The sequence below is a fragment of the Ptychodera flava genome, chromosome 2, assembly GCF_041260155.1.
Source record: "Ptychodera flava strain L36383 chromosome 2, AS_Pfla_20210202, whole genome shotgun sequence".
Taxonomy (NCBI): Eukaryota; Metazoa; Hemichordata; class Enteropneusta; family Ptychoderidae; genus Ptychodera; species Ptychodera flava.
The window spans coordinates 28,022,580-28,043,080 of NC_091929.1; the positions used below are offsets into that span (position 1 = coordinate 28,022,580).

Consider the following 20,501-nt stretch of genomic DNA (forward strand, 5'->3'; position numbering starts at 1 on the left):
CCGCTCATGTGAGTGTTCATTTTGAAGCTCACTGAGTATATTCTTGTGAAAATCAATAAAGATATTTTTCTCCATAGAGTTAAAACAGTCTGAGGATAGCGGCCATTTTGAATTCCAGATGTCAGTAAATATTACGTCATTCGATTCTCTTTCACCAAATTTTGTACGGTGACCCCACAATTTTATTTTGGTTTTTTGAAGGGGAATGGTTCATGGAAAGTTTGAGAATGTCCAAACCTTTCAATTTTGAGGCGCGTACCACCTTACATTCAGTGAGTTTAAAGCCCCAGTACCAAATCCTATAGTTCTAAGACTTGTTGACGGAGTTAGTCCTTTGTTTTGTTTTGAAGGTTTAAAGAGCGAACTCTGAGATATAAATGTTGATAAGATAACCAGTGAGTCATTGAAAACTATGGGAATTTTACAGTTTCTTTCATGGAGAGGTTTTCATGAGGAAAAGTTTTTTCAACTCTGAATGTCAGGCTCCACTTTGCTTTCATTACACAGAGTAACACAATCTGCCAGAAATTGGAGGGCGTGATCCGGACATGCAGACGTTGAACCTTTAAAGGTATACTGTCACCAGTTTCAATTTTGCCATAGTTACCAAGGAAAGAGAAAATCTAACCAATCACAGATTTTAAGCAGGTGTCTGCTGTTTAAAAACAGCGCCCTCACATTGGTATTTTGAATACCAAGGAACGCCTCTTTGACCATATATGGGCATATTTAGATTACAGGTAAAACCATATATTGTCAAGTTCGTTCTCCGTCACCCTAGAGCAGGGCAAGTCGGGAAACTAAAATTAAGTCGCTATTATTTAAAAAATAAGTTCAATTTCAAATATTTCCCATTAAGCTTACGTCTAAATTATTCTGGAACAAAACAGAATATTTATTAATTGATTATTGCCAAAAAGCTCTAACTTTTCCGAAAAAGAGTCGCAGTTTTCAATTGGTTGCTAATGTCATGATGTACTGAGAACCATGGGGAGATCAAATCTCGCAATATAACAGACACAACTTCGGGAATGAATGCAAGAGTCGACATTCCATTTCTTGGGGCTCTTTGACTTACAATTTTCCAGCGCCCGAGAAAACGAAGAAACTTGTTGATTTCAGCAAAGACCTTTGACCTAGTTAACCATGAAATATTCCTGCAGAAACCCAAACTTTATAGTTGTTCAGAGCAGACAACGCACATTGCAGCCAAAATACTTCCTTAATTACAGTGTATTACAACCATTGACCCACTTGGTTAAGTAAATTGTATTATTTTGAATCTTATATAGTTACAGGAATGAGCATGCAGGTTATATGAGAAAAGCGTTAGATAAAATTTGTGTGACTTTGTATATCTTCTACCGGTTACCCGCCTACCTTTCGGAATTTGAATGGACTCATAACAAAGAATTGACCTTACTGTGGTCTAATTTTTCTTTGTATCTTGTGACGGAGCAATCTGCCAGAAAATGGCCGAATCATCCCTGATACCCGGACACGGATGTCCGTCCGACGTCGCATCCAAATCACAGAAACATTCCTGTAGAGCTCGGATGCACATAGGCGCTCTACGATTAAACCATAATCCTGCCGAGGGAGCGCGGTAGCATTTAACGCCTTTGCAGAAATAAATATACCGTCTTGCGTCTTCCAGACCTAAATTGGAAATGGTTTCAATGGTTCTACTCTAGAATAAAACAGACGCGCTATATACATGTTCTACAGACTCGATCACTCGTGAGATCACGTGATGGCGGTACAAACAAATTAAACTCCGTGAACAAATGAGTATATTTCTATCAGTGTTTGCGGGCGTGGCTCTGTTTTGTACTCCCGCCTTATTTTCCATTGTCGCACCGTCGGGCAGATGCCCGAACTCATTGACCGACATTACATTGACATTAACAGTAGCCGTCTCATTTGCGGCCAGTGAGATCTTTCACAGGAAAGCTGCTAGACTGAACGTTATAGCGACACCCGAGGCGGTTCTACGGAATGTTTGATGGATCAGTGGGCGTTGAAATAAATCTAGTCCTTTGTGCAAACAACTTTCGTACAAGAATCATATCCGACATGGGCATGATGCCATCGAACAAAGCTGTTTACTACAAAATGTTGCGCGTATTGGCGACTTCTCGGCGAGCTGACGGTTGGTTACTTTTCACCGATTATTTCCGAATTTTGCTGTTTTTAATTGATCATACCAAAATAAAATAACCAAAACGAATTTCCGACCGACCTACCCTCTAAAGTCCTGAGTGCTTGTTAACGGAAACAATAATTTTTTGCCTCTCTTCAAATCGTCAACGGATGGGCGGCATTTACGAATAGTTATGTTTTCCCGCCAAACTGTAATTTTTGTTCAGAATAGGTTAGAGTAGCAAGTTTACATGCAAAGACAGTACTGAATACATTGTTTTTCAAAATCGATTTTATGGCTACCCTTTATCCGTTCATTATGCTGCCACGTCGAACGATATTCACACACGTAGATAAATCAATCAAGTTATTTCCTCAGGCTGTCGTTGGTGGCGCACTATGAGCAGCCGCGTGTGACCTTTGGGCTTGTTGCCTATGAGGTGTGTGAGGTTGCGGAGTCATGAAATTTGTCATCTTTGTTGGCGTCCGCGACGACTGTATTCACCTACTCAAGCTCAAACCATGGCTTACTATACTGGCTATTTTTAGGTAACTTTTCTGAATGGAAGCGGATTAAGAAATTCTTGTCTCCGCCTGTATCACCGTCTGATAGACTAGAATGTTTGTATTGTGGATGGACCGTGGTCTAAACAACGCTCTTCTTTAATATTTCTCTGCTGTCAAATCAGCCTTTCACAGTCCTTCGCTTTAATACCCTCTTCTCCTCAATTATGTTTGTCCCTTTCAATATCAGAGTTTTTCTTTTTCTGTATTGGTCCTCTCGGTGTATCTGTATTCACTTTTAGCTATCAGTCACGTCCTTCCATTCTCACCGCCGAGCATACCCCATTCTCAATAAAACAAACAAACATACAAACAGGGAAGCGTACTTCGCACAGTCATCGAACTCACGGCCTGACCTCGTGAACCACGCGATCACGAAACCTTGCCCTCAATCAAACCGCCAACGAGAACTCGTTTATTTGCTGTGCGTTTGTACAAGGTAATAAAAGCAGTATTATGTCGGCATGGTTGAGCGTAAATGTGTGAACTTTCGAACCATCCAGACATTACTAGCGGCGGTTTTCCGGACAAAACGGGAACATAATTCACACCACGACGGTTCACTTCTTCTTTCAGAAGAATGAGGTCTATTCGAACCGATTTTATCAGAGGAAACGGCTGAACTGTTATTCAATAGACAGCAACAAATTGCCCTGGTAGCTCTTTGTTTGTTTGTTGTTTGTTTATCATTATTTACTTACAGAGTGTCATGTCGCGAACTCGTCCTCATCCCTCGTGTGAGAAAGAAACCACCGCACTTCATGATTTACTTGGGAGCTCTGGGTGAATAACTGAATATAGCAGTGTTTTGACTTACGATTTGAAGCTTTTGGGCAAAAAAAAACCTCAATGGTGAATAAGCAATATAATGACATTCTTCTCTTCCCAACGATAGCAATATAGTTTAATATTTTAAAGTGTGGATAAGTTTCGGGTGACTTGGAAAATGTACATGTCATCAGTTAAAAGATATACACACTATTTCTACAGTACAAATTTATAGATTGAAATATAAGGATATACACATAGGTAAAAAGCGAGGCCGCCCTTGACTGCCTCAATAACACCAGAATATTGTAGCGGGAGTCGCTGGACGTCGTAAAAAATACGCAGCTGCAACCGTGTATACCAGGCCTGACCTGCAGGTCGACGGAAGCTGTATTGCCATTGGTTATAGGACTTCTATTATGCACCTGTCGAAAACATTCACATATTGGTCTGACGTTGTAATCTTGAGGAGGCTGCAGACCAATCGCAGACAACGTTGCAAGGCATCGGCAGTCAGCTCCATCTTCATCGTAGCGGCCATCCGGGGAATCACAAAAAAGAAACAATAACAACATTAAATTGAAAAGCGCTGTTCACGGTTACAGGTTTGTTACTAAATATAGCTATACGCGCGCGACATCGGACGACGCTGCTTGAAATGCCTGCAAATTTTATCAATGTTGCATACATGGCCATTTTTGCAGCTTGTACTCTGAGTCGTGAATATGGCTTTTAGTATTCATTGTTACACTAGCTGTCCTACTAAGATGTGTTTCCGTCGTTCTTCCATGCGTAATTTTCAAAAGCGTAATCTAAAAATGCGGACAAATATTTATTTTTGCATATTAATGAGAGAACAACTGTGACATAAACTGTGAACAGCCTTATTTTGTGATGTCGCTACAGCACCTGAGAGCATGTCCCAACAAGTCATGACATGACTATCCGTGTTGCCAGGATAATTGCAGTAGAGGGAAGTAATATGCGAGTATGCCTATCACAAATCAGTTGAACTATGTACTAATTTAAATACGCATGCAGAGAAAACTCGATGCGTATTAAACTAATCACCGACAAAAAAGGTCATTGCATTTTTTAACATTCGAGTAACTACAATGTACAGCAACACTGAGCATTTTTGATGATATTTACATTTCGTGTTTTAAGAAAAAGCTTCTTCAAGTTCTTCGACTCGAAGCTTATCTCTAAAATTTGTGAATATACAAAATATTAACTTTGATAACATGAAATACGCTGTGTACAGTGTGCGATATAATCGGTGGAATCAGTACGGAACTTCTCTGTTTCGGAATATTTCCATAACCACCCCTGCAACTTCACAAATGAAAGAGTCCTATTTGACAACATGTTTTGACCGACCGCTTCGCTTGAAAGCGCGCCAACATTCAGTATAGTAATAAGCTTTTTGTTGGCCTATCGTCGCACTGGGCGACGAGTAAATACAAAAGTCACAACTGAATCTCGTAAATATGCGCGCGTGAAAAAAAAAAGAAAAGCTTTCGGTTTGTTGACATAAGATGTCCTTACAGCCACAATTTACAGTGACGTCAACGAAGCATGAAGAAAAAAAGGAACTTCTGTAATGTTATGATTGGTTTCGGCATGTGGAAATAAGTAGACGATCGGTCAAGCACGCAGTATTTTGTCATTTTATCTGAAAAATCACCTGATTATAATTGTCATGGTGATTCAGATTAAAGTAGGTCACATGTGAAAGGTCACAATAGAAGGGCTGATAAACGCTATAAAGATTGTGGCCTTGAATAGTGGGCGTTGACAGAAGCTTTAAATCTAATTTTCATACCACTCAAAAATTGAAATTCTGTCGACAATCGCTTTAGACAAAAGTCAAAATAAAATAAGGTTTAATATCAGGTGGGTCTGTGCTTTCGAGAAATACAGATTCTGATAATAATTTACCAAGGACCGTACTTTATCCCTGATCTCAAGCTGTGCAAAGGTTGGACGCCATATTGGATATTCCACAGTGACTGCAAAATTTGACGTCGATTCACTAAAGTTAGAGATGCCAGAAACAAGTGTAACTCCTGTAGCTCGTGGTTCAGAAACAGCGCGGGAAAATTACCGCAAAAAAAAACACACACACAGCGAGCGCTTCCTTCTCGTTCTTATCACGAGACAACTACTGTGTTTCGCTGGGGTTACCGCAGGTTAATTTAATGTGCACAAACTTGGCACGTTGCCGTCTGTTTGTATGTCTGCGCGCCAATAAGGGCACCATCAAATATCCATGGACGTGATTAGTCCACGGGTAATTTTGTAGAACTACCATACTCCTAAGTTCGAAATTTCACCATATTTATTTCTCTTGATACGAAATGTTTGTTATGATCATTTTAAGAATTAAACAAATGAAAAACAAGTTGTAAAAAAGCGAGATGAAATAGCTGCAAATTATGAATGTCTGATATGTTGAGGGGGACATTAGAATTTCGGTAAGTTCGCAGATAATTATTGAAATCTCATTCTAAATCAGACGGACTATGCCTACACGTCATAAGACTAAAAATTATACAAATTTCAAATTTGCACGAGAAACTAGACTTTCATTTGAAGGGCTGTAAGTATTTGTCGGTGGAAATAGCAAAATAACCCCCAGAACCTATCTTTCAAGAGAAGTAGTTGTCTATTCCCAAGATTTGAATGATTTTTCAGGTTTGCCCTCCGGAACGTTTTCGGTTATTTGGTTGTGTTCTGAGGGCATATGCCGAAAATGTTGGTTGCATTGTCGCGAAAGACAACCTTCAAGTTCAGATGCTTCATGGCTGCTTCACCGTGACGCGATTGGCAATCAGCAAACAAGGTGATTTTAATCATGGCTGGGTCAACTCAGTTTTGTTTGTCTGTTTTAAGCAAAAAGTAGATCTTGTGATTCAAGATTGAGTAGGTCATGCCTTGAGCTCTTTGAATCACAACCTGAACGGGCAGTCAAAGTGCATTCCCCTTGTGTGTGAAATGGCATGCTACCCAAATCTTCGCAAGCCGACAGTGTTCTTTTCAAATTGAAAGAAAAAAGTCAACAAAAGCAAAAACAGACTCAAGAACGAGACTTGATATACTGTGACACGGCCTAATAACCTCGATACATGCTCAAACTCGCTACGTCACCACCAACACTGGTTTCCATGGCAACGTCAACTGTACGTGTCAGGCACCTTTCGTCAGCACTAAAATATCTCGACACAATAACCGGGGTCAGAGTTCAACAACGACACGTCTGTAGTGAACGGCGCAAGAGGCGACTGATATCTGCTGGAAAATATCGTGGCTGCTGAGTTTTTTTCGCGATGCTCGTGAAAGTGGCACACAAAGGACTAGTAGTATAGGGCGCCTGACCCTCGGCTTCGATATATGTGACCGCGATATTAGCAAGAGGATTGTTGAAGAGCGAAACAAACAGCGTTGTCGAGCGGAAATACGGAATGCAAAATGGCTACGACTGATAACGACAGTCCAGTGGTTACGATCGAAGCTGTCCACCATTTGTCTCGACAAACGTCGGCTGAATTTCAAGGACACAATTTGGATAAACAAAGTTCCAGTTCCGCCGAGCGGCCGGATTTACGTATAAAAGCTTCGTTTAAACCTATGGAAAATGAAAGCGTTCGCAGACAAGATGGGTTTCTCTCGCATGGACAAGCGCCAGGTGTTGGCGAAGTGGGACTCTCGGATACCTGTGGTTTTAAAGCGTCGAATACGACAGAGTCAACAGGATACCGCATATCGTCCTCTGATAACGAATTGCCAGATCTTATTTCTCCATATGCTGAAATTTCGACCGAATCGAACTTCAAGAAGACAAAGCCGGAGTCAGGTACGACTTTGCCTCAAAAGAATGGTGTAAAACATAAAATCGTAACTCCCATTTCAAAGAAACATATAATTTTAAGCAGACATCTCAGAGATAATGCCTCGGCATCGTCACCGCCGAGATCCGTTTGTAACGGTTCTGTTGTGAACCAAAATGGGTCTTTTGTAGATAGAACAACCACTTCAATAGGTGCAGAAAGCTCTGTGTCTGTGGCGGAACCAGTAAACGAAATTGACCTTTGCCCTCGACAACCAAAGAATGTTGAACCCATAATATCTACGTTCGAAGCAGAAAGGGCAAAAGTTCAGGGCCCGCCAACTGCTGGTTCACCTAATTACGCTGTTGGCGACCCAAATGGAAGAGCCGTCGTACTTATCCAATCAGCAGCCGCCAAACTAACAGAGATGGCGCATGCTCTGTCGAGTCAGTCTGGTCAAAAGTTCCAGATGGAGCCATTTGGCCCACCGATAAAGCAACCCCACTTTCAAGGAAGTATTGCAGGTGGCACGCACAATACTCAATGTTACCACAATGACCCTCGCCCAATAACCGTCGATAGCAAGCAGCAGAATCCTGAAAGCGCGGAGGCTGTAAGGTCATCCAACGCTTATCACCAAGGAGAAATTCAACACACACTACAACGAGATCAAATCCGATTTTCTGAAAGGCCATCCGCTGAGAAAACTTTGGAAACTTCGAATAGTATTAGCAACAGTGGCGACGCACAAAGACGCAAGTCCAACAAAACGGTAAAAGTTAAAGGGTCCGGGAAGAAAAACGCCCAGAATTCAAAGGAAAAATGCGACAATTTTGCAGAACGTCATCCTGAAATTATTCATGTATTGAATTCCCCGGACAACTGCCATGGACCCAGCCAAACGACGACGCCGACGGCGTACGATCAGCATGGCTGCCATTTTGGAGCGACCGGAAGTTCGACAGATACGCAGTCCCATGCAATTTCCGGCATCGACGTCATCGAGGAGAGGAAGGTCCAATCAACGAAGCAGTCACATTATTCGACTACAGATATCAACAGCTGCCACAGATTACAAATCATTGAAACAAGTGAGCAGCGGCACGACCAACGTTTGCAGATCAAATACTCCTGTCATGAGAATATTCACCAAAGTACGGCAGATTTTGTCAAGCGGCAATACCCCGGGAATTTTATCCGGGAAAGTTTCACCGATGCACCAATACCGCCGCATGTGTACCAATATTTCCACGCAGAAAATACCCATAATCAGGAGACAAATCAGATTATACAAAGACAACAGGTTAACAGCCATCAAAGCAACGCTTTCCGGCCGCAAAATGTGAGTCACGGACAAAACAATCCTGAATTTACCGTAAATTCTCGAGTCCATGAAATGCGCATTCGCAGCAACATACCGACAGATAGTACGAGTAGGCATTACTCGGCATCGGGATTGTGTAACCAGCAAGTGAATAACACCACTCAAGCTGGGAATCAACGATTGCCACGCGACAAGTCAACTTTGTAGCCATGGCGGATTTGAATAACACGCAAGTCGACCAAGCTAGGGGGTATGGTTATCCTGACTCAAACATAGTATGCAGATCTTCTGAACCGAAAAATGGAGTTGTTCACCTTAGGCCTGATAGGGAACGTGAGGATGAACATGTGAATAGCGCCCAGCAGGGGGATGTATTCCTAAAAGAAAAACGCGCAACGGAGAGCGCTGGAGCTGATAACTCGCCTAATTTGATTGAATCTGTCAATCAAAAACTCACTCAAATAATGCAGCAAGCAGGATTCACCCCACAGCAACAAAACCAAATACTACAAGCAGTGGAGTGCAGCAACCAGAAATTCAACAAACAAATAAACAACTCCCCTTCACCAACCAATCAGAGTAGGAAACGCAAACAGAACATGCGCACAGACTATTCACGTGACCACCATGTTCATCAAGGTGAGTGTGTAGCTATACTAAGCGGGCACAAAGATGACCAAAGTTCCGAACATTTAACAACGGCCATGCACTCCGATCTGCAAAAACGGAAGAAGTTTCACGAAACTTCAACATGGGCTGAAAAACAATTTGAAGAATCTGTTTCAAGTGTAAAAACAAGAGAGGCTTTTGGTTCCATATGTCCAAGTCAGAAAGAGAAACAGGTTGATGTTCCAACCAACATGAATCAACTTCAAATTCTTGTTAATGGTTTAGATGAAGCCACACGACAAAACATCCCTCAAGAGAACACTTTGCATTCCACAAAACTTATTCAAAACTCTCAAGAAAGACACGGCGGACCAAAAGATGTTTTGAAAAAGGCGCGCAACGTTGACAAAGCTTGTGGGGCCACAAATGCAGAATACAAGCAAAGTGTTTCACATTGTCAGGCACCACGTGTGATAACATGCAAGAGGCGACGACGCAGATTTTCGCGCATGCGGTTCACTCGTCGTAAACAGTGCGTGAATGCTAAAGCAAACAGACTGCAGAAGAACAAGAATGGCGCCAAACTGTCGATGAAAGGTAATGTCACTTCGACAAAGTCACCTGAAGCCAATAAAGATGATGGACTGAATTCGAGGCAAGACGGGTCTACCGAAAAGGAATGCGTCCCAGGATCACCCGAGCAAACCCTTGATCAGTCAAATCCTACGAATCGACAGCATATTTGGCTCGAAAGCAATACAGGTGCACAAAAGCCACATACGCCGACCAAGACTGTTTCGATTGAACATCAAAATGGCGGCCAAACCCCCAACATCTTCGAAAATTCGAGTTTCAACAGTGAGCCAGTTTATTGGTCCACACAGAGTAAAACAACGGCCGCACAACCGTCAACGAGTGAAACAACCGACTGTCACCAGCAAGTAGTGGGTCTTTCCACTGCTGGAGCTCAGCCAAGCGTCATTTTTCGAGCAGCGACGATTGGCCACCATCACAAGGCAAGAGGAGAGACCACCATCGCACCAAGTGGTGGCGTTGATAGAGAAAACATCCCAACTAAACAGGACCATCAGTTCAATTTGGGACAACATGAAGTCAGAGGTCAACACTACGCCATGCCTCAAACAGTTGGAATCAAGCCTCCGAACAAATCTATGAAATCTCATAAAACACGTACTGACTTGTCCTTGGTTGATCTCCTTAGGTTACCGCCCATGTCACATGCATCATTCAGTTCGACATACCACGAACGGGCGCCGAGTACAGCCGATTCCTCACCGAAGACACGAGAAATGCCGAGTGGAGAGGTGGCCGGCCCAGAACCGACTCTGAAGCTAGCCACGCATATGAACGACGAAGGGTCGGAAGAGCGGAAGAGTAGGTGCAAAACGTTCAGTAACACATCCATATCAACGTTAGGTGTCGACTCAGAAGATACAGACGACCTAGAAATTATAGAGAATATTCAAGATGAACGAATAAGAAATCTTGAATGCATCCTCGACGAAAGGGAGAAGGCGATCGCCATTATTCGGAGCCTGCATTCAGTACGTTAAATGATTCCCGACGACAGGGGGTTTGGTCAAGTAGTATCGTGACCCAAATCACAATTATAGAATAGAACGTTTGTACCATCAATATCTACGCTACAGTTATTATGTTAATTTATTGAAAGTATATTTCTGCTTATTTTGGAAGTTCACAAAGCTACAGGTACTGTACGTCTGATTATGCCGCACAATGTCTTCACCCAGAGAAATAGCAATATCACTATTTGGCTATTTTGATTTCCAATTTAGAATACCTCCAAGAATATCGTAAAGCACACGTTAAAGCATAATGTGCAAAATCGCGTGCTGTGTGTATATTTTGCTGAAACTGAGAACAGTTATAAAAATTTAACAGCAGCAATTTGCCTCGGCATTAATATATACCCTCTGTAAACAGTGTCTGACTTCTTATGTTAAAATATTCTAAAAAGCTCTAAATACGTTCTTCTCTGCTGACACTCCCGCCATTCAACTTTTCCTTTCTGATCTTATTTTGGCCTGGCAATTTTCAAAGGTTGCTTATTTCGATTGACCCTCTCAGCGTTTTTCAAACGTTAATTTGTGAAAATGTGTTTAATATTTTTTTATGGTCACGAATATTTTAAAATCAAAATCAAGCTGGATAAAGACAAAGGAGATCATAAAAGTTTCAAATTCCTCTGTCGAGAAGGCGCAAGAAAATTCTGTTGAAATTATTTGGTGATATTGCGTTGAAGAAAGTTGTGCTTTGTCGCTAACCTATCTCATTATGCAATTCTAAGTCATTGAACTCATCACAAAGTACAAATTTGTTTATGACTTTTATTGACATGATCTTCACCTGTTCATATATATATATATAAATTTTGTTGAACCCTGCACGTTAAATACTGAGCTAGGCTAACAGCATAGCATTTCCACTAATTCTGAGCATTTGTGCAGCATGGTTACCCTAGGTATAATTCCACTTATTGAAAGGGACTGGTCTTTGTAAGGGCTATAGCACCTATCGCTGTACACAGGAAGCATGCGACAAACAGACTGCGAAATGCATGACGGTTGTGCTGGTGGATTGCATCTCGGAAACATAATCCTTCAGACCGAAGATCAAGTGAAGTACGCTAGATTAAAATTTCATACAACATATATAGATTACGCAGTTTTTAAAAGGCAGTATAGATTTTGATCGTACATGAATTTTTGAGATCACGAAAGAATTAAAGTTAAAGGACTCAATTATGAGGTTAATCGATCTATCAGATTCAAGTGATATGTCAAATCGTCAGGAATACCTTTTAACCAATTTTTATGTATTTGACTCTCCTTATAGACATTTTATTCAAGAGATTAAGACACTGATAATCAGTTTGCCGAAAATTAGACAAGGAATTAGAAATTAGTTAAACGTCCTTTTTTGAAATATTAATTTTACATATTTCTTTGTTTTGATGTGATGTGATGTGATTTTCCATTGTACTATTTTGCAACACTATTTGTATTACTATTCACTTTAGTAGCTTCATTGAAAATGAAATCTGTCACAATTTCTTCTATTTCCCTGCCACCAACTGACGTATGTACTACGGTTTTTTAAAGACAGACTCGAAGAGCGAGTCTGGTATTGCCCCTAGCTCATGCGCAATCTTGTCAAACAAGATTTTGCATGCACGGGCCTAGTTTAATATTGAGGGCGCTCGTATTGACCGACAGAGACTAGTCACGCACCGTTGCATATGGGCAGCGAGGGAATTTGTGTGAAATTCTACCAAGACATACGTGCACTTACCTCCGTGGTACATCTCGATTTGCTTTTAAATTGGTTTGTTGCTGTACAAGAGAACAGACATTACGCCTATCTTTCTATACTGTCATTCAACATACGATGCCCGGAAATCGACAGCTTATGGAACAGCAAACGTGTTTGAGGTTGCCGGATGAAAAGTAGCTCGTGCGCCGCCACGCTGCGTTGTTACATTTGTGGCACTTTTAGCACGAACGTGATGTCATACTCAACAAATTCAGATGTGCGCATTGATTTGTCACAATGACAGACCATCCAGATATCTGGCGAACAGAAAACATTTAACCAATACGTTTGTGCGTTACCACTGTTACAGACGCTGACATAAACTTCATAATTACTGATCGCCCTCACACAGACAAACAGAGAAATGTCAAGGGCAGTTAATTTTAATAATACACAGATAGATAATTGGTACTTCGGTATGTGTGTTTGGTTTTCTTTTTTTTTAGTGTGTGTATCAAAAATTCCAGCAATCATCGTTTCTGATACAAAAATGCAAATCAATGTAATTGTTTATCTTCTTCTTTGATGTGATACTTCAGAAATTATACATTAATATTTATTTGGAAACAGTATGTAACATTTCATTATATCCATATTATTGCCATGCGCATAAAGGAATTAATATATATATATCGGTAATTTATTCATTGTGTTGCGTTGTAGTTCTTTCTTTGACAAGTAAATTCAGCTTCTCAATATGAATAAAGATTAGTATGCAAATTTTTTACTCTGTTGTCGTACTTCTTAAGGTAGAATGCGCCTGGGGGACATTTATTCGGACTCTTAAACTATTTAAATATTCTTTTGGTCTACCACTTTGGGGGACTCATTTTGAAGCTTGTGGACTAAATGAAGTTTTCACCGGCTTATTTTTGTGACAATTGTACTTCTCCACAGAGAGCCAATACGGGAAATTTCATGTGTCGGTAAATATCGGGTACACTGTTTTTCTAGTGACAGATTTTGCACAGTGATGACCGAATGATTTTTATTCACGATTTCGAAGGAATAGTTTAAATATGCTGATGGATTGAAAATATTGAGCAAAAGTTTTAATCTTTCAATTTCAAGGCGCCTACTACCTTACCAAGTAGCTTCAGCTTTTGCGCTGTTATTCTCTTACTTAGCGCCCCCATACACGCTTAAACTTAGTTCATCAACTGTTATTGCCAAATCACTGCACAGATCGTGCTAAAGTCTTTTGCATGCCAGTATGGTTATCTCGAACGTCAAAATGTGATATCCACTAACTCTGCACTATTTTATAAAAAATGTGGTCAATCATCACATTTTGTCAGGCTCTGATGACAGCGGTTCAAACCATCCTCTCTCTCTCTCTCTCTCTCTCTCTCTCTCTCTCTCTCTCTCTCTCTCTCTCTATTTCTTTTTCGAAGACGGTCGATGAGTTTATCAGCATTCCGCTTGATACTTCTTCCTCTGATTATGAGAACGCATCCCCACTGTACCATGAAACAATACTCATTCATGAATATGATTTTATAGCTACTGCCCCTCCCTGGGTCTTACATTACACTTACATTACCGTTGGAAGCTGCTTATTTATCATGTGAAGGAGGGAACAATTTGATATGGGGGTTAGGATTTTGGAAAAAAAGATTCGGCAGGTGATGGAGAAAAACATTTGCTCCTGTAATTGCTGGAGCCAAAATATTGCAACAGATTTTCATTGCTTCTGCTTACATAAAAAATAAGGTGATGCAGGACTAACAATAGAAAAAAATCTGCTTACGGCAATATTGATGTTTAAATTGGTAATCACAGTAGAAGCGCAAACGAAAGTGAGCAGTCAGATAGCCAGATAGAATTCTTGTAAACATGTGATAGACTTATGATATGCATGTGATAAGCATGTAATAGGCATGCATGCATTGAGAGGGTATACGAAAGTGCACAGCTCGAATGGCATACCTTTAGGTAAGAAATACTTTTTAGCAAGAAATACACCATAGTGACCTTTTTTCAATAGAAAAAATACAAGCGTCGTATTCTTCTGGTATACAAATTGCCACTGTGGGAAATCCACCAGATGTTCTGTACGATGTAATCAATCGTATCCATGTCGAACTTCCGGAAACCTCTCCAGACGTCAGCTCGGGTGGTTACATATAGCTATCGATCCGTCTGGTGTCTGAGAGCGCGGTGGCAATCGATACGCTACCAAAGTCGGAGAGATGTCGAGTGTGCGTATAGCGATGCATTGGATGCTTGTGATTGGCCAGTGGTGTGAAACTGACACTGTATATGAGTCGCACGTTTGCTAATGCCTAGGTGGCTTGCGATTGGGCAAAACTTTGCATATGCTAATCCATTGAAAGATTCACACCATTAGGAAATGATCTGCCCATCGTGATGGGCGTCACATTTTTCGATTCGATAACAATTCTATCAGACTTAGTGGGGAATTGTATCGCTTGCTTCAGTGGCAATGAGTCACCACATTGTCACTGCAGTGGGAAAGTGTCACAAAACCTACAAAATTCGCTTATCTCTTAGAAAACGAACTCAAAACAATCGCATGATGTTTCTCAGAGCAAATTACTTACTAACCTTTCGAGGCTTTCAACTTTCAAGGCACGTCTTAACCAAGCCAGCAGAAGCGTGAATCAAACTTGTTCGTTGAACTTTATTCACGCGCAAATATTTTCATAATTTTGAAATCGATTATCTCTGAGCGTCTAGAACTTGAACAATATTTGACGCGAGCGATTTGCCTTCTAATTTTGTCACAGATAATGTAAATCAAGGCGTCTTCTTAGCAATATTAGTATTCATTACTTCCCCTTTATTTCAGTTTTGTTTTATGAATAGATGATCGGTACAATAAAAAATTGTCTCAGACACATTCGTGTCGTCATAAATGCATTTTCTTACAAAGGCAGGTAAATGTACTAGGTGGAATCAAATACGGGGTATTTGACAGTCAAAAACGATAAATAAACAAATAAATAAAAAAACAAACAAAATTGATGATAATCATCAAAAACAAACCTGTTTACCTTTTCCAGGGGAGTGACCCCATCTGTCATAGTGACGTAAGCGTGCTCTCATAAAGACGTCAGTTTCAAATTTGGGTAGTATTGATTACTTTCTCTCAGGCTCCACAAAATAAAATGTAAATATTGAGTAAGAAAATCTGAATACGCTTTTTATATATTACATTATATCCTCGTTCTCTTGAATAATGTCTCAATGACTGTCATGGCTATTTCCGAGTCCCGAAGTCATCATTATGACAAGTTCTAGTCCACGATCAAAGTTCAGAGAGAAATTTTTCACAGAAAATCTTTCACAGTTCCACCTGCACAGGACAGGATTGGTCGAGAGGAGTCAAACTTGAGAAGGCCTTTTTACTCTTCGTTCCTGCTTTCGTAATAGATTTGGTATTCCAGCTGTACTTCATAGCAACAGTACTGTATTCTCCTTGAAAGGGTGCAATATCTACGACAGCACTCCTCGACGATGTTCGGACGTTCCTCACTGCCTCTGGCAACTGCCCGTTGAGGGCGCAGAGTCGTCAGGAAGGACGACGCTTCCCGTCTGCTAATACCTGCGAGACGTATACAGTGAAATGTATCAGCGATAGAGATCGAGTCACCATTTACGACTACAAGGTATCACAGTGCAACCAAAGTTTATGTTCGAATTAATTGAACAACCATCATCAGTCAAGCATTAAATCCCTAGTGCTGCTAACTTTTGATGATAATTTCACCAGTTTTATTTTGAATGTGAAACCACAATTCCTTGTTCTTCTCCCCAAAGAATGTTGATATACACAGTATCCAGCTTGTCAACTCAGCCCCTATGTTTGTAAAGTGCATTGTTATTGTTGAAAACTGACTTCTGGTCCGGACTAGAATTCAAATATAAACAATATTCCATTCTCGCGAGCCAGAGCAATAATTTCCGCTCCGCTGACCTACGCAAAAATCAAGCTCTGGCAGATTACGGGAGGAAACCGCGGAAGTGTGAATGGGGGTTAATTAATTACAGACGGAAGAAATCTAGTCTGGAGAAAATTTCAGTTGTTAGCAATACCGTCACATGTAACATACGTGGAAGCTATGTCGACAAGCGAGCAATATGACATAATTTGGGGAGTAGATTAGGAAAACGTTTTCAAAGAACGGTACAAATTGAAAAAAATTGCGTGCTCTATTTATATCAAAATTGTTAATTGATGTGGCAACGGCAAATAGCTGCTATACAAACATTGTTGCGTTCAAATCCTAGGAAACGCTTACATCACATAATTAAATATGCATTTATTTTTCCCCAATCTATAGCAAGGTTTTTTGTTACTAACATACAAACTGGAAGTCCTCGCTATTGGAGGTTATTTTATATTGATCGGAACGGGATGATTTTAGGCTGGTAGATAAAATATGCGCTTGGCTATATATGGTTCCACAAATTGGCCAAGATCTCGAGAATGGAAAGTGCGTTTCGGAATATTCCTCTCCACAGATCCCTTCAAAACTTTCCTAAGAACACTTAAACATTCTAGAAAAAGCGACATTCCAATTTCTGATGTGAGCCGACGTCCTGTTGCACGTATGTTGACTGGCTAGCCAACGGGTGTCTCGGGTTTCCTGGCAATTTGCCAGACACAGAGCTGAACGACCGGCTTGCTTTGCGGATAAAGTGGAATCTATTCAAAGTGCAAGGGTAGACATCTCACGGTGCTTGTATTTCATTTTCATTTGGGGAGATATTCTCGAGCCAGACAAAGATGAGGTCTTGAGCCTAGCCTGCTTGTATCCCGGCATTTTCAAGTACTATACATCTCGCTGCCCGCCTATTTCCTTTAACTATAGGTTCATGGGACTGCACGCTTTCCTTTACTGAAAACCAAACTGCCGTACAAAAGGGAATGCATCCGACAAGAGAGCATACGCTTTTGAGGCGCAAGACTGTTTGAATTCGAATACAGTATTTTCAGTGAATTTTAGAGTATACGCTCCAAACCAAACACAGATCCACAGACACATTCAAAGAGCGTTTCGCACGTTCAAAAAAGTCAGCTTTCAGACTAAGTCTGACATAATCCTCAAGCCGAACTTTGACCCCCAAAACTAAATGGACGACAGTTGTGACTTTTCATTATCTTGATATAGAAAAAGAATATATATCATTCTTTCTCCTGGGCATATCAAGATACACACAATTAGCCTTGCCATCACTACAAATTGCGTACACTAAGAATTATCAATCTTGATAAAATGTAATAAACTTAAGTCCGGACTGAAAATTCACTTCTCAACGATGTATTTAAAAGTACACACATTGGAGAGGTATTGACTCGTGGTGCATTTTATGTAATTTCGGCATGACTTAGCGGGTTGAACTAACTGTATTCTGCAAACATCACAGAATACTTAAGGTAAATTGCGCCTCGGGGACAGATATTCGGACTCTCAAACTTTTCCCATTCTTTTCTGATCCACAACTTGCAGGGGCTGATTTTGAAATCATTAGTGTGAGAATTGTGTGGGTTTTTTTTCAAAATAGAATTTTTTTCTCCATATAGTTAACACAGGGATGGCGGCCATTTTGAATATCAAATATCGGTAAATCTTGGGTAACTTGTTTCTCTCGTAACAAAAATGTGCATGGCGGCCCCCAATTTCTATTCTTGATTTTGATAGAGTGGGGTTGGAAGATTCCTTGAGGAAAGTTTGAGCAAAAGTCTGCGTCTTGCACTTTCGAGGCGCATACTACCTTACTATAAAAGTGAACTGAATAGAGCTTGGCATGTTCAAATCTTAAGGTAGAATGCACCTCGGGGATAGACATTCGGACTCTCAAACTTTTACAATTCACTTCTGATATACCACATGTGGGGGTTCATTTTAAAGCTCTTGGTGTAAGAAAACTTTTCACTGGCTTACTTTTTCGAAATTCGAAAATTTTTATTTTTAACACAGGGATGGCGGCCATTTTGAATTTCTAATTACGGTAAATCTTGAGATATTTGTTTCTCTAGTACCAAAATTTGCATGGTGACCCCCTATTTTTATTCTTAATTTTGAAAGATAATGATCGAAAGATTCCTTGAGGAAAGTTAGAGCAAAAGTTTAAGTCTTTCACTTTCGAGGTTCATACTACCTTAAACGGGAGGGAAGAAAGGTACCGTACCTGGGCGGTCGTCATGGGCGTAACAACCACGGCATATTTGACTAAGCGTTTCAGCTAATCTGGTGCCACAACTCCGATGATTGAACAAGAATGCCCGACATGATGACACGCACAATAGTGCAATGGTCGTCAAGACGAGGAAGCTTGCCAAGGAATTCATCGTCGACAGGTGCTGGTGTCTACTGTAGCAAAAAAAAAAAAAAAAAAAAAAAAAAACAGAAAAAAAAAGTTACTTAAAGGTATAGTCGTAGAAGCGATTTTGACCTTCCCGCAGTAGCAACAACAATGCCACCGATTCCCCGGCATTCTTTGAATTTTATCCCAAGCGTACAGGGTTAATCACTCCTTCTACACTTTGTTTTCGTAAAGCTGGGTCAGTCAAGGTTGTATGTATGTATGTATGTATGTATGTATGTATGTATGTATGTATGTATGTATGTATGTATGTATGTATGTATGTATGTATGTATGTATGTATGTATGTATGTATGTATGTATGTATGTATGTATGTATGTATGTATGTATGTATGTATGTATGTACGTACGTATGTATGTGTCTATCTATCTATCTATCTATCTATCTATCTATCTATCTATCTATCTATCTATACATGTATCTATGTATACACGTATACATGAATTTTAATGCCCCATCCATCAAAAATAACAATACTACCATTAGCAGTATACAATAAAATAATTTGTATATTCATATAATGCTTACATCAAATATGTCAATTGTTACAATTGCCGATATAAATCTTACTGGACAAATATGCGCTTCCCTTGATTATGACTATGTACGCAATTCATATGATTACTGTACGAATCACAAAAAGTGTACATTCATAAAATATTGTTTCATTTAGGTCTTCCACAAATCGGTTTAGTCATGATATTATTTGAAAATCTTGCATGAATATCGGCTTTTGTCGGGCGCAAATGGATTGAAAGCATACACAGCGAAGCTTAAGTTGTCTCAAAAGTGGTCACCTCGTGGTGGCCTTCCGTAACAGTTTACTTCTTAAAGGCCCTCTACAGAACAGCCACTTCTTGATATGGTCAGTGGTCACATTTAATTGCTCCAATTTGGTACAAAAACCTGTGTGTAATGGTCAGCATATCTGGCCTCTGTCAAAAACATTCTTAGACTAAGAGCAAGAAATGAGTCAATTTTGCCAATTTTTTATCTCTGCATTACAATTGATTCAGAATACAGAAACACGTATCATGATTTAAAACTGCTTTATGATACTGTATTTTATTTTAGTACTTTTATGTTTTCCTAAATTCACCTCACACCACCTACACTGAAAGTAATTCCACACCCACCCTCTACAGATGGCTACCTCCATACAGTGGTCACTTTTTCTCGGTCCCTGGTGTGACCACAATACACAGGTTTGACTGTATTCTCAGTCTCTGCTTACCTTAGGAGTTGCACTGTATCATTGGATAAACTGTTCGGAACTCCAGACAGCCATACACCGCAAGTAGTGGCAAAGGACACACACACAGTGTTCACGTTCTAGGAGTGGCCCGTTTTATAAATACCCTGGGCTTCAACAAAAATAGCTGAAGTAGCCTGTGCGTAAAGTAGGTCTGGCTATCAGGCGAAATACCACACAAGTGAGCCGACGTTCTCAAAGCCTGCCGCTGGTGAAGACTATTTCACGCTTACTGTTTGACTACTAACATTTCAGCCTTAATTTTTTTTCTCGATTTTAAAAATAGCGGAGGTCGGATCTTT

At 40.3% G+C, this 20,501-nt stretch overlaps 1 protein-coding gene across 1 annotated transcript; it reads right to left on the reverse strand.

The window, feature by feature from the left end:
• Positions 1 to 15,375: 15,375 nt before the first annotated feature.
• Positions 15,376 to 20,267, reverse strand: LOC139147789 (bombyxin B-2-like). The gene is made up of 3 exons (XM_070718993.1): positions 20,182 to 20,267; positions 18,751 to 18,932; positions 15,376 to 16,159 (listed from the first exon to the last, which is right to left on the reverse strand). Exons 2-3 carry the CDS (start codon positions 18,908 to 18,910, stop codon positions 15,960 to 15,962), a joined length of 360 nt encoding a protein of 119 aa, XP_070575094.1. The 5' UTR covers positions 18,911 to 18,932; positions 20,182 to 20,267; the 3' UTR covers positions 15,376 to 15,959.
• Between the last annotated feature and the right edge of the window lie 234 nt (positions 20,268 to 20,501).